Below are 13,000 nucleotides of genomic sequence, written 5' to 3'. Positions count from 1 at the left end.
AACTTGCATACCAAAAAACGTGACAGCACGATCATGGCTTGTCAACTATACCACACATTCATGAATTTTCATCATTAGGTTGTCTAATTGCCACACTTGCAAGACAGTTTTATGTAAATAATAGGTCCCCAAACAAAAAAATTCATAGCTGCAAAAACATGCATATCATAGTCTAATACATTAGTGCCATCACAACATCATTTGATGACCATATTAGATAAACAAAAACATGCATGATTCATGATCATTTTTTAAGTGTAGTAATAATGCACTTCTTGCGATTTCACGTATGTAGTTTATATCTTAGTCTTAAAAATTTAAAAGACTACGAAATTTATATTATCATTATAGCCATTAAATTTCACTCTCACACTATAAATTAATAAATTATCCATAAACACCATAAAAAGGTGGATCTAAACCACTTGATTCCTGTGGTAATTGTTTGATACTGAAATCAATACACAAAAATACAATCCTTTTGCTTTATATTTTGCTACTTTAACTTGGAAAAATTCAAAAGAATACATCTTTAATCATTTCACCTTACAAAAAAGGAGAAGCTTCCACGTTGGTTTATACAGCTCTCTCCCTACCGGCTAACGCACTCTGACAACATTTTTGACCGTTACTAATATATAATTCAAAGTTTTCAAAAAGCCTATATCCCTTCCACCCCTCCCTCAATTGCTTCATCCACTCCAGTCAACCCAAAATTTCACACCAAATTACCACAGAGACCTGGTAACCAAGTAGCAGAATCCGGAGTGTCAGTATCAACTTTCAAAACACTACATCACTCATTTCCCGTAATCCAACGGCTCAAAATCCCCTCCAAACTTAACACCCCCCAATCCCCCAATCTTGATCTTCCCCAAAGCTTCTATTTCTGCTCAGCAATTCAGCAAAAAGCTTCAATCTTTCTGCAATTCGATCACTTCAACCAACTGGGCCGCCTTCAAGTTCATCTGGGCATGTGAGAAAAACCTTAAAGCTCCAAAACCCTAAAAATGCCAGTATCAACTAGGTCGCAGAGTGACCAGAAACCCAGGTCCGATCAAGAACAACAGACCCAGACCCACTCGGATCTTCTCCCGCTGCGAAACCCACACCATGGATTGAAGGAAAAGATGAAAGCTTTAACCTTGCTCTACGAGCAGCAGAAGCAAGCCTCCGCAGCTCTCCGAAACCCGAACCCGAACCCGTCGGAGCTCCGACTCGCGGCCCAGCAGTGTAGGAAGCAAGAGAACGAGTCGGAGCTCCGACCCGGCAGCCGGGTCGTCATGAGAGAGAACAACAACAACAACAGCAATGCGAGGCACAACTCCACCGTCACAAGAACCTACGTCCTCCCTCTGCCTCCGCCTCCGGCTCACCACGACGCCAAGGAGAATGCGCCGGTCTCCGGAGCAACCACCACCGACCGGATTCTCAGCTTTGCTTCGATCCCAAGAAAGGCCAAACCCCCGGCGACGGCGGTGGCGCGGCGGCTCTCGCTCGGCTGTGGAGGAGGTCAGGCGGCGGAAATGGAGGAGGTGATGGAATCGGAGACGAAGTATGGCGCTTTGGAGATGAAAAAGGCGGGAAATGTGGGGAGCCGGATAATGGTGTATGTGAGGCTGAGGCCGATGAGCAAGAAGGAGAGGGAGGCCGGTTCGAGGTGTTGTGTGAGAATCGTGAACCGGCGTGACGTGTACTTGACGGAGTTTGCGAGTGAGAATGACTATTTGAGGCTCAAGAGGCTGAGAGGTCGTCATTTCACGTTTGATGCTTCGTTTACAGATTCAAGTTCTCAGCAGGAAGTTTATTCCACCAGGTGTGTTTTGGGTATTGTAATTCTTCATTACTGTCATGAATGTGCTTGTTTAGCTTCAGTTTTAGCTTAATGCAGATTGAGTTAGTGTTTTGTTGGGTTTGTTATGAGGAATGTTTAACATAAAGGGTAAACCCCATTTGGAATTGTTACTACTGCTGTGTGTTAGAACTTAGAAGAGCTGAAATTTCCATGTTTGAAAGAAGTTATTGTGTGATTTGGAAACACTTTGATGAACATGTTCCTTAATAAATGAGGAGGCTTGACAAAGAGGCTGTCCTGTTTGGTTTTTTCAGCACAGCTGAGCTTGTGGAAGCAGTTCTGCAAGGGAAGAATGGATCAATTTTTTGTTATGGTGCCACGGGAGCTGGGAAGACGTATACAATGCTTGGTACTCTTGAGAATCCGGGAGTGATGGTTTTGGCGATCAAGGACGTTTTTACAAAGTTAAGGCAGAGGAGCTGTGATGGAAATCATGTTGTTCATCTGTCGTATCTTGAAGTCTATAACGAAACTGTCAGGGATTTGCTCTCTCCCGGACGTCCTCTGGTTCTTAGAGAAGATAAACAGGTATGCGTCTCTATCTTGTATCTGACATTAATTTCCTAGCACTACTGAGTAGGCTAAGATGCGAATTTATGATTTTGTCATGTATAGAGGGACAAAATTTCCTTAAATACCAAGATGATTTAACTAACCAGGAAGGGTGTAACTGAAATGTATATAAATCTCTATTTTCTGTGTTAAAGATATTTTTTCTGAAATTCATATTACAGGGAATTGTAGCAGCCGGTCTTACACAGTACAGAGCTTATTCCACCGATGAAGTACGTTTCTTGCTTCCCTTTATTTTATTTTATTGGTCTGTTGGATATAGGTTCCCTGAAGGTAATATATTATTTGGTCCTTTCCTTGGCTTGTCAGGTTATGCAATTGCTTCAGCGGGGAAACCAAAACCGAACTACTGAACCGACCCGCTGTAATGAAACTTCTTCTCGCTCCCATGCTATTTTACAGGTAACGATTGAGCCCTCAAGTTAAAAATTTCAAGTTTATGATTCTTTTTATTTATTTCTTTCTTATGCCTCTCTTCTATGTCCAGGTTGTGGTTGAATACCAGGTAAAAGATGCTTTTATGAATGTGGTCAACCGCATAGGCAAGCTTTCACTCATTGATCTTGCCGGATCGGAGAGAGCCCTTGCCACAGATCAGAGAACTGTAAGATCTATTGAGGGTGCCAATATAAATCGGTCACTCCTAGCACTGAGTAGTTGCATCAATGCTCTCGTGGAGGGAAAGAAGCACATACCTTATCGAAATTCAAAGTTGACCCAACTTCTCAAGGATTCTCTAGGAGGAGCTTGTAACACTGTGATGATTGCCAATATCAGCCCGTGTAACCTCTCATTTGGTGAAACCCAAAACACTCTTCACTGGGCTGATCGAGCAAAGGAAATTAGGACCAAGGTCAGCTTCCTTGCATATCATTTTTCAATTTACCATTTTTTCATTGATGGTTTCAAATGCACATTATATTCAACTATTGAAGAAGCATAATGCTCCAATTTTCCGCTTTTACATTGTGTATTATTCTGCCCCTCTGACAGTTACATTGAATTATCATAAGCAACAGCCATTAGTTGTCATAATTCTAGCTTGATTTTTGTTTTCACTACATATCAGTTCCAGAAGTTGTGCTGAAATTTTGATGGCAATTCTTAATGATAGAAAGAATATTTAACAACTTGCACAATCGTAGGCATGCGATGTCCATGAGGAAACAGTGGAAGTTCCTGAATCTGAAACTGATCAGGCTAAACTATTACTTGAACTACAGAAAGAGAACCGTGAACTTCGAGTACAACTGGCACGTCATCAACAGAAGCTATTAGTTGTCCAAGCACAATCCTTGGCTGCAAATGCATCTCCAACACCCCCTTCTTCAGCTACCTCGCTCTTGACTCCTCCAACGTCTGCCCAATCAAATGAGAAGAGAAAACACAGACCATCTTTCTTGGCTAGGAATTGTTTCACACCGGAATCCAAAAGAAGTGCGGATGCAGAAGTAGTTAGAGAGCTTCAAAAGACAGTAAAAGCTTTAGAAGCAGAAATTGAAAGGATGAAGAAGGATCATACTTCGCAGCTAAAGCAGAAGGATGATCTTATCCGTGATCTTTTTTCACGTAAAAGTGATCAAACACCGGCACCAGCAGCTGGGAGGGAGGGGACAAAGACAATAGTCACAAGAGCTAGTTTGAGACCAAAGGAGCCAAGCACTGGTGAGTTGAAGAGTCCAAGTCATCGTTTCCGGTCACCAATCCCAACAGCGAAAAAACGAAGCTTTTGGGATATCACAACCGCAAATAGCCCATCAGTTACTACACAAAATGGAAGGAAAACTAGAAGTCATGTTGTTCGTGAACCGCCTACTGCTCCCTCTATGCTTCTTCAGGTAGATTAATTTTTCTCATTGTCTTTTTGTAGCTACTTTCTGAAAAATGTGTTTGGTTTCAAAAACGCCCTAATATCAAACTTCTAAGAAGTAATTTACAGGAACCATCACTAAAATATCCTCCCATGAAAACATGCTTTCTTTAATCTTTTATGTATGCTCTGTTTCTTTGTTCTGGAACTGATGCAGCTTGCCTATCCATGTTTCTGCTTTGTGATATTTTTTGGACCGCACATCATCAATTATACCAGCCAGGTTTTTCACGGCAAAAGCCCAAACATTGAAGTAACACAAGAAGGATGAAGATGACGGAAAAGAAAAGGTGACCGGGCATTCTGGATTATGGCATTCTGGATTTCTGGCTATAGTGACCGGGCTCTTACCTGGTGGAAATAATATTACCGGGTAGGAGCGGGGCTGCTGTCGTATTTTATGTCATGTGCTGCTGTGATCAAGCAGCGTCTGAGTTGCTGCTCATTACTTTATTCTTTCTTCATAAATGTTTCTTCTGTAGAGTCTGCAAACACAGTTCATTAGCTCTAGTTTCTGATATTTTTTTCAGAGTAGTGTGTTGCTTATTCCTAGCTCATTTAGAGATCATCAGTACACAGAAAATGAATGCATAACTGCTTGTTCTTATTGTTTTAGAAAAAAAGAAGTGAGCACATCTTTTACGATGCAGCATTCAATGTGTAAGATCAAGATCTTTCAATGTGTGTAAGATCAAGATCTTTTTTTTTCTCCCGTAAGTTAATATAACGAGCTGACTCTGGTCTCTTTTTTCAAGTGGAGTTCAAATACAATACACCCTCCTAAACGTAAAAGTAGCTCAAGTACTTTCTTTGCTGGTTTTTCCCTTTCAGTTTTCCCTACTTCCAAATTAACACCCAAGATGCTTAAAGCTGTTTATATTGCTGAAACTCAAGTACTTCTCGTTTAGGGGCTCGTCATCTTTTCTTCCAAACTAAAGCAAGAACATCAGTCGTGAATTTGCGATGCGTGCAGCGAAAGAAAGAAAACAAAAACACCAGCAATGATATACTTGTGGATAAATGTACAGTAAAAATCCCCAACAGGGGGCTCAATGCAGGGGTGTATTGTATTAGATTTGTGTAGACTTATTTTAATTAACATACTTTTTAGAAACTGCACGGACTCTTTACAAACTTTCATACAATTATCAAAATCACTGATTTCAACCACAAATTTTAGGCTAAAATCTACAGACTTTTATTGATTCGTGAAATCTAGATAATTGAATAATATGCATATCATGTCTTTAAACTACAAGTCCACGGTTCCGTGATAATTTGCTTCATTCCCGGGTGGCCAGGTGCGTCCAAAGTATCTAGATTGACCCTACGTGTTATCTGACGCTTCGTGGGTGCTATTGAACAGAGATTAATGCATCATATAAAATTTTATACGGAATAATTTTTTTCTAAGCAAATTTATTAGGTGTGTCTATTACAAAAATACAAAGTAATTAGAAAATCTCAATTATTTAAGAAAATTTAAAAGAAACCCTTCAAAATTAATCTATCGACAAATATGTACTAACGAAATGGAAGTAAATAAATTGTTTAGAAAGTTTCAAGCTAAAGAAGTCGGTGTTCATGACACATTGATATGATTAGTATTCTATTTTCTTCTTATGAACTTCTTTTATCATTATTGTTTTTATTGTTAGCATTGAACATATGTTCACATATGAGAATTAAGTTTTAATAAGTGTAAAGATACAAGACAATAACATAACATAAAGAAGAGTAAAAAAAAATAATGGGATCATAAGAATAAACATGGGCATACACATGTTAGGTTGTAGGAAAAAGAATCAGTAAAGATAAGACAAAAAGAAAATAAAGAAAAATGGTGGAGAATGAACGTCTTTAAATACAATATTGATAAAGTCCATGAGAAAGTCTATGAAAATCTTTGGTCTAAAGGCTAGACAATTTTTGGATTGTGGTGTTTATAATTAACACTACAAATTTCATGAGATTCTATGAGTTTATAATTCTATAAGTATGAATGATATTTTGAATACCTACAGAATTCTATTCATTTTTAAAAGTCCGGATTGAATATCCCAAGACTTTCATGGATTTCATAATGACTTTTAAAAATCCTAATTGAATAAACCTAGACTTGTATTGATAATTAAAAGTTTATATTGAATACACCTAGACTTTTAAATTTCATAGATTTCTTTAAAACTCACACTAATTTCATATACAATACACCCCTGCAACATTACTCTCTTTTAAACTATAAGCTGCATACTGAGCTCCAGTGACAACAACCTTACTAAAAAAAGAAAAAGAAAATTGTCTGTGGGTGCTTAGTTGTTTCTCTTTTGGTTTATTATATCAGTTTCCTTTTTCCTTCTGGAAGTCTGAAGATTATCAAAACACTGGAACCATGATGGTGATGATGATCCAACCCCATTGTGTGCATGAAATACCAAATAAGCTCACCACTACAGCAACACTTGATCAAAAAGCCAATCCACTTCTAGCTAATCCGACCCTGCTTCTGCTTGATTATATAGTTAAGAATTTTAAGCTTGTATAACTGCCACTTGTAGATATCAGCTATTGCGTCCTCGGTCCTCCTGTCCAATTAAGGAATAGATTAATGGCCGGTTACAGATTAAGACACTTGAGTGATGAAAAAAAAGCTAAAGGCTTTTTCTGCATTTCAGGGCCTCCCCAGCTGAGTTTAAAGTCTAAGCACATCATCAGTTCTACCGCGCACGGGGCTCATAACTAGTCTTTAGTCTGGTCCCCCTATTTCAATAGCTTAAATATGTTATCTGCTGTAGCAATCACTTGTCAAAGAACGACCAACTTTTCTTCATGGAGCGCCATGAAGAAGTTTGCACGCTATCTTGCTAAGTTGCTATTGCCGTAAACTCATTGAGACAATTTATCGAACACTTTGCATTCGAGACTTCGACTAGGCATGACATATACCAAAAACCAGACATGTAGTTTACGTATTTTGAGTGGGGGCTGTTACATATCTACCTTAGAGACCCCCTGCCTAAATCCGCTCATCAACTACCATAGCAGTTCTCTTAGATATGGTACCTCATGGTGCAGAAAATTGGTTAGAAATTTAATGTTCCATATAACAAACCCTACATATTTGATATTTCACATCTCTCATTCAATCATTGAATTTTTCTCAACGTACCCAGCAGTGAAGGTACACCTGCCCTACAATAATATGGCACCACAAGTGACTCAACTATGGAAATGAGATGGCAGTAGTCATTATAGTCCTGATTTATTACAACCTATCTACCTTGGGCCAATGCACTACAACTTCCGGGCAGTCTAGGATTTCATGTTCACTCCTTTCATATATGTGTTGCCTTTTCTGGGTTGTATACTAAGCAGACCCCAAAGAGCTCAATAGAAATGGAACATAAGACATGAACTATCTAGCCAATCTGGAAATCAAACGAGACATATGATTGAACTAATTGAAATAATGATTGAACAAAGCAGTGGCCTAACTTTAGGTAGAGCCACCACCAGCTTTTGAACCCTTTGAAGAATGAATGATGGGTGGATGATCATCAACATGAACCTCGATTTCTGCGATAACATAATCCTAGCTGTGACACATCTATTACCACCCTTTCAAATTGTCCTCTGGGCCATTTCCATTATTCTATCTCATTGTAGTTGCAGGGAGAGAAGAAAGAAAAGGCATGCACTTCATACATGAAAGCCTTGCAACTAGGATAAAAGGGGTAGACAACACACTGGCACACCAGCACTGTAACACAAGCTACAGAACATGACCAAACTACCCTTGTAAGGATGTTATCTGCATTTAATTTCTGGGTTTAAGGATGTCATTTCAGATTGCTGATGCAGATTCACAGTGAAATAGAATGTAAGCAGTAGTCATTCAGTGCACGTTTGGTGAACCGTGTTAAGTGGTACAACCTTAGATAAGAGGTATTAAGAAGTTTGTCTCGTGTTTGTTGTGAAGAGGGGCAAAAGTTAATGGCACTAGGGCCTCTTCTCAACCTCCTTATGTGGTGTTATTCTGAGTACTCCTCTTTGAGACCACATGCTAACGCCTGGGCAGATTCAACATAGGCTTGATTGTGCTAGAATCCATGTGAGATTTCAGCCAAGAAAAAAAAAACTCAACTCTCTATTAAAAAAAAAGGAATTAAACTAATTTAATTTCACGGGGTCTTTCTCGGCTGTCTCTCTTTTGTTCTTCAACTTTCCCTCTACTCGACTACTCTTCTTCTAAATCGTTTAAGTCTGTCGTCGCCAATCCCTACCGCCACACCGCCGAAGGCCCGACCGCCCGAAGCTCTCTTTGCTCTCATCTACACTTTTATTGTTCTACTGTAAAAGTTTAGCCCTTCTCCAGTCCCTCTAAATTCTTTTAAAATTGAATCAGATATTGATTATAATCATTAGATATTGATTATGGATGATTGGATACTGAAATTTGGTGGGTATATGCGTTTGTTCACTTTGTTGGTTAAACAGATCTTATTGGAAATTTGGAATATAATTATATGAAATTGGGTGTTAATGTGTTAGTCTTGTTACTGTCTTACTGAATGGTTGAATGAGATTATGATCATAAATTAAGTATTTTATATGCCTATTTGAGTTTGTTAAGATTATAGGGAATTAGTGTTAGTATATGAGTTTGTTAGTTAAACTATCGATTTAGAATGATTATAAATTTGGTAATATGTTAGAGAATGACCGAATGAGAAATTGAGTATTTGCCTATTTGGGTTTGTTTGTTAGTTAAGAACTTAAATGGATGGTAGGAATATTTAGGTTTAATTGACCTTTAATTATATGAATTTCATACACTCTATGTTGTAAACCTGAATTTTTTTTTGACCTTCGGCCAAAATTGTAATCTACCTCATAAAATCCTAGATCCATCCCTGAAAATTAGCCCGGGTGACGTTTCAATCCTGGATGGGCAGGTGGCTAACACCATCTCTCTCATCCTTTCTCTTTGTTTGTCTCAACTCCAGACTAAACAAGATTCAATCAAACCCAATCATTTCCTCCTTCCAATAACCACACCAAAACCGGAATCCTAACTTTGATTCTAATATGCATTACACATTAGAACAGATGGGAGAATTTGATCAAAGAGACCCGTGCTTGATTTTCAGCCATAGGAGAATCATAAGGGTTTAATTTCTTACTTTAAGGGAGACCTGTGTTTGATTAAGGTCAGATCTTGCCTCTTCTTTTGCTTGCATGGTACAATTGAATTGATCTTTGGTTTCGTCGACTCTTTACTCAGAACAACCTATTAACTAGAGATTCATTCTGACTCTTAATTCTTATGTGTGTATCTCCTAGCTGTTCTTGGCATTATTCTGGCATTGTATCAGATCTCATGAACTAGTATCAATCCTACATTAGCTTGTACTGCTCACCAAACATGGTTCAACCTAGTACTAGGTAAGCCTACTCAAATGTGAGTAGCCCAAGTATTAATATTAGAATGACTCAGAATAATCCTATATCAAACGTGCACTTAAACTCTGAAGGGAATCAAGTGCCATGGTGGAAATTGGAAAAGCAGTCAACATGATTTACATTTAGGAGAAGAAACTAAAAAATAAAGAAGAACAGATGGGAAATAAAAGCAGTCAATTATAAGCAAAAGCCAAAATTCTGTTGTCTGGAATTGGATTTGGGTTTTCATTTTATATATGCTTTTGATGACTTCTATGATTACTTTAGTAAACTTATCTTGGGATTACTCTTAACACAAAATTATATATCAAAAGAAATGATTGGGTACTGGAATAGCATAACTTTTGGACGAAATGCTGGGTTTTATGGGATGAACGTGTGTGAATCACCATTACTGCAGAAAAGGAAACATGTTAAACAGGAAAGGAAATGAATAGTAAAGCAAAAAAGAGACATCAAACCTATCATTGAAGCCATCCCATATAGAAGAGAGAGACCCACACAGACAAAAGGAAAAAGAAAAATGCATCTTTGTGCCACTAAGTTTTTTCTTTTTGGCTATGCCTCTGAATCAATCTTATGATTTAAGCAAGATCCTTCAGGTACAGAGAAGATAACCAGTTTATCTATTTTCACATATTGATGTCCCATGAGTCATAGTTACCAGAAAACATTATGTAGTGGGAGGACCCTTACAAATAGCAAAGGAGACATTTGCTACTGATATGATGGTATGAAATTGAACTATTTAAAGACCTTTCCTCACTACCACTAATTGTTTTGCGATCTTGTGTTCATCGATCTCGTTACATCACTTATGTAAGGTCATACAATGAAAGAACAGAGAATCTGCCGTTTATTAGAATCTTATGAGAGAAATAAATACATAATTGCATATATCACTGATATTAAAGAATAAATCATTTTCTTTCTCGATATGGCAAGTCAAGAACAGAATAACATAACTAATTGAATAACAGCATGATGGATGACTGGATATTCTAACAGCATTATATCAAAAATGGATCTACAAACTGAATCATAAGTTCCTCAGCTTACCTGCTAACCATATATAATTTCTCCAACAAAATTAAACCTCAACTCATAACTATGTATAACAAACAACTCCATTATAAGCTTGACAGATTAAGCAGCATAATTAGTAAAGATGGCAATCGGCATTGCATTAACATCAGGTCTCATCATCACTTAATTAAGGACTGGAAAAAGCTATACATGTACACCTTCATGCCCCCCACCACCTACATCATGTTCTAATGTATTGCCCCCCACCTAAACTATCATCATATGAAAGATAGACATAATCCCAGTAACCATTTCACCCCAAATATTCCAGCAAGATAAAAAGAAATAGCAAATATACTAGGACAGAACTAAGCTTCAGCTAAACAAGAGCTTACTCTTCAAGAACTTGGAACCACATAGCAGCTAATCCAACCTCAGCTAGACTCGAAGCAAGTAGATACTGAGTTCAGGAGCTCCATTGCTATCTGGGTTCATCATATAGAAAGCCTCAGAGTCTCTGGACCCAACAACCCTCTCAAACTTAGCCCTCATATACATAAGCTCATCAGCTTCACCTTCATCCCCAGTAGGCAGAACCCCAGCACCCATTGAAATTGGCTCAACAGCCTTCAATACCTTCCACTCCTTGGGCCCACATTCCCTCCTGCTAGCAAACCCAGACTTCTTCCCATTGCAGTAAGTCCTCCACACAGGCTCCTCCAGCAACCTCACAGCAGCTGAAGTACCACTCTTCGATTTCATTGATTTCGACTCCTCTGTTTTCTTCTCTTCCTTCTCCTTGTCACACTCCAAAGCAATCCTCACAAGCCCGGAAGCCATTTCCTTCACCAGCCCACTAATCGGAGTAGCAAGCTCAATCAGGAAAGCCGGGTGTGAGTTTGGGTCTCTCTGCAGAGAAAAATGCACATGCCCTTTCTTAGAACCAAAAAGGGTCCCTATAACTCTAGTCCCCAGACCCAGTGGAAGGCCTGACCGGTTCTTCCCAAAGGCGGTGAGCACCGACCGGAGCCTCGATATTGCTGCTGCCTGAAGCTTCCTCCTCTGCAGCTGCACCACCTTGTGAGGAGGAGGACCCTCCTTTCTCTTCTCTTCCTCATCAGACACTGCTTTGCACAGTGAGGACTTCAAAGTTGGAACAGCAACTGAAACTCCATCTTCATTGAGGTCAGCATGCGCTTGATCATCTTCACTGCCAACTTTGTTGGTCCAGTGGAAGTGTCTTTTGGAGGAGGAGTCCTGCAGGCTCTTTGCCATTAGTGTTGTTGTAGCATAAGAAAAAGGAAAGGCAATGAATGGAAGAGGAGGGTGGGTGGGTTGGTTGGTTGGTGAGTAAAGAAGAAGAGAGTGGGAGGGTAGTTCTAGTTCTAGTTTCTGGTGTCTTCTCTTTTATTGAGCAAGGAGGGGGAGGGGGAGGTGTGTGTTTTGCATTAATTCTCTTTGTTTCTAGTAGCAGGAGAGGGAGACCCAAAGAGAATCCTGACAAATGAAACATAGAGTTCTATGACCCACCCAAAACTGTAACAATAGGGGTGTCTAGATTTTTTATTGGTTTTCAAAACATAAAAGAAAGGGGAATCTGAGGAGACAATGGGGTTGTGATTTCACTTTCTAGTGGGGGCAACCCAAGCTAAAGCAAAGTGGCATAGAGGATTTCTTCATTTTTTCCATTTTTCCATTTTTCATTTTTGGCTTGCTTGACTGCCCCTTTTTGACTTCAATCACAAAAACAGCAAAGGAATTGCACCAAACCAAACCCAAAACCAGACATGCTGATGTCAGCATCTCATTACCATTACCCGTGTCTTCATCTTCTTCCACTGCACAGGTATGGTGGTGGTGTTTACTGGGACTCTCAAACAAGGTCGACCCTGTTCCAATTTCAGGACCCTGAGCTCTCATGGGCATGGCTTATGTTGGGCGCAGAGTTTACATTTTCGATCTTCACCTACCTGCGAAACTGGCAGTCTGGCACCTCAATGTTTGTGGGGGGACCCCTACCACTGTCACTGTGCTATTGAAGCATCGTAATCAACACGATTAGATTAGTTCCACCAAGGTTACCTTATCTGGATATGGATGCAAACCCAGAAGGAATCAAAGGTTAGAAAGAAGATAGAAGAGGGCTTTCTTTCGTAAGGATTGCATCATTGCCAGTGACACTGCTAAATGCTAGCCTGCAATAACTAAAATAA

General features: G+C 39.2%; 2 protein-coding genes across 3 annotated transcripts; one reads left to right on the top strand and one right to left on the bottom strand.

Moving 5' to 3' along the window:
- The first annotated feature begins 844 nt into the window (after positions 1 to 844).
- Positions 845 to 4,954, top strand: LOC126794756 (kinesin-like protein KIN-8A). 2 transcript variants are annotated; one of them, XM_050521532.1, is made up of 7 exons: positions 845 to 1,816; positions 2,110 to 2,383; positions 2,590 to 2,640; positions 2,738 to 2,830; positions 2,916 to 3,281; positions 3,574 to 4,266; positions 4,518 to 4,954. In XM_050521532.1, exons 1-7 carry the CDS (start codon positions 1,011 to 1,013, stop codon positions 4,548 to 4,550), a joined length of 2,316 nt encoding a protein of 771 aa, XP_050377489.1. In that variant the 5' UTR covers positions 845 to 1,010; the 3' UTR covers positions 4,551 to 4,954. The 2 variants fall into 2 exon arrangements, with proteins under 2 accessions (XP_050377489.1, XP_050377488.1); XM_050521531.1 differs by having other exon boundaries at positions 4,456 to 4,954.
- A 6,067-nt stretch (positions 4,955 to 11,021) lies between these two features.
- Positions 11,022 to 12,919, bottom strand: LOC126794763 (protein MIZU-KUSSEI 1). The gene has a single exon (XM_050521539.1). The coding sequence runs from the start codon at positions 12,060 to 12,062 to the stop codon at positions 11,226 to 11,228; it is 837 nt and encodes a 278-aa protein (XP_050377496.1). The 5' UTR covers positions 12,063 to 12,919; the 3' UTR covers positions 11,022 to 11,225.
- Positions 12,920 to 13,000: the final 81 nt, after the last annotated feature.

Source organism: Argentina anserina, chromosome 5 (assembly GCF_933775445.1).
Source record: "Argentina anserina chromosome 5, drPotAnse1.1, whole genome shotgun sequence".
Classification (NCBI taxonomy): Eukaryota; Viridiplantae; Streptophyta; class Magnoliopsida; order Rosales; family Rosaceae; genus Argentina; species Argentina anserina.
Note: the sequence above shows the minus strand (reverse complement) of the source record. Positions and strands in the feature narration are given on the sequence as shown.

Bases quoted from the DNA above. Each gene is read 5' to 3' on its own strand.
- LOC126794756 (XM_050521531.1), top strand. From the start codon at position 1,011: ATGCCAGTATCAACTAGGTCGCAGAGTGACCAGAAACCCAGGTCCGAT. The intron at 2,384-2,589 runs GTATGCGTCTCT...TTCATATTACAG, and splicing joins TTCTTAGAGAAGATAAACAG to GGAATTGTAGCAGCCGGTCT. The intron at 3,282-3,573 runs GTCAGCTTCCTT...GCACAATCGTAG, and splicing joins CAAAGGAAATTAGGACCAAG to GCATGCGATGTCCATGAGGA.
- LOC126794763 (XM_050521539.1), bottom strand. From the start codon at position 12,062: ATGGCAAAGAGCCTGCAGGACTCCTCCTCCAAAAGACACTTCCACTGG.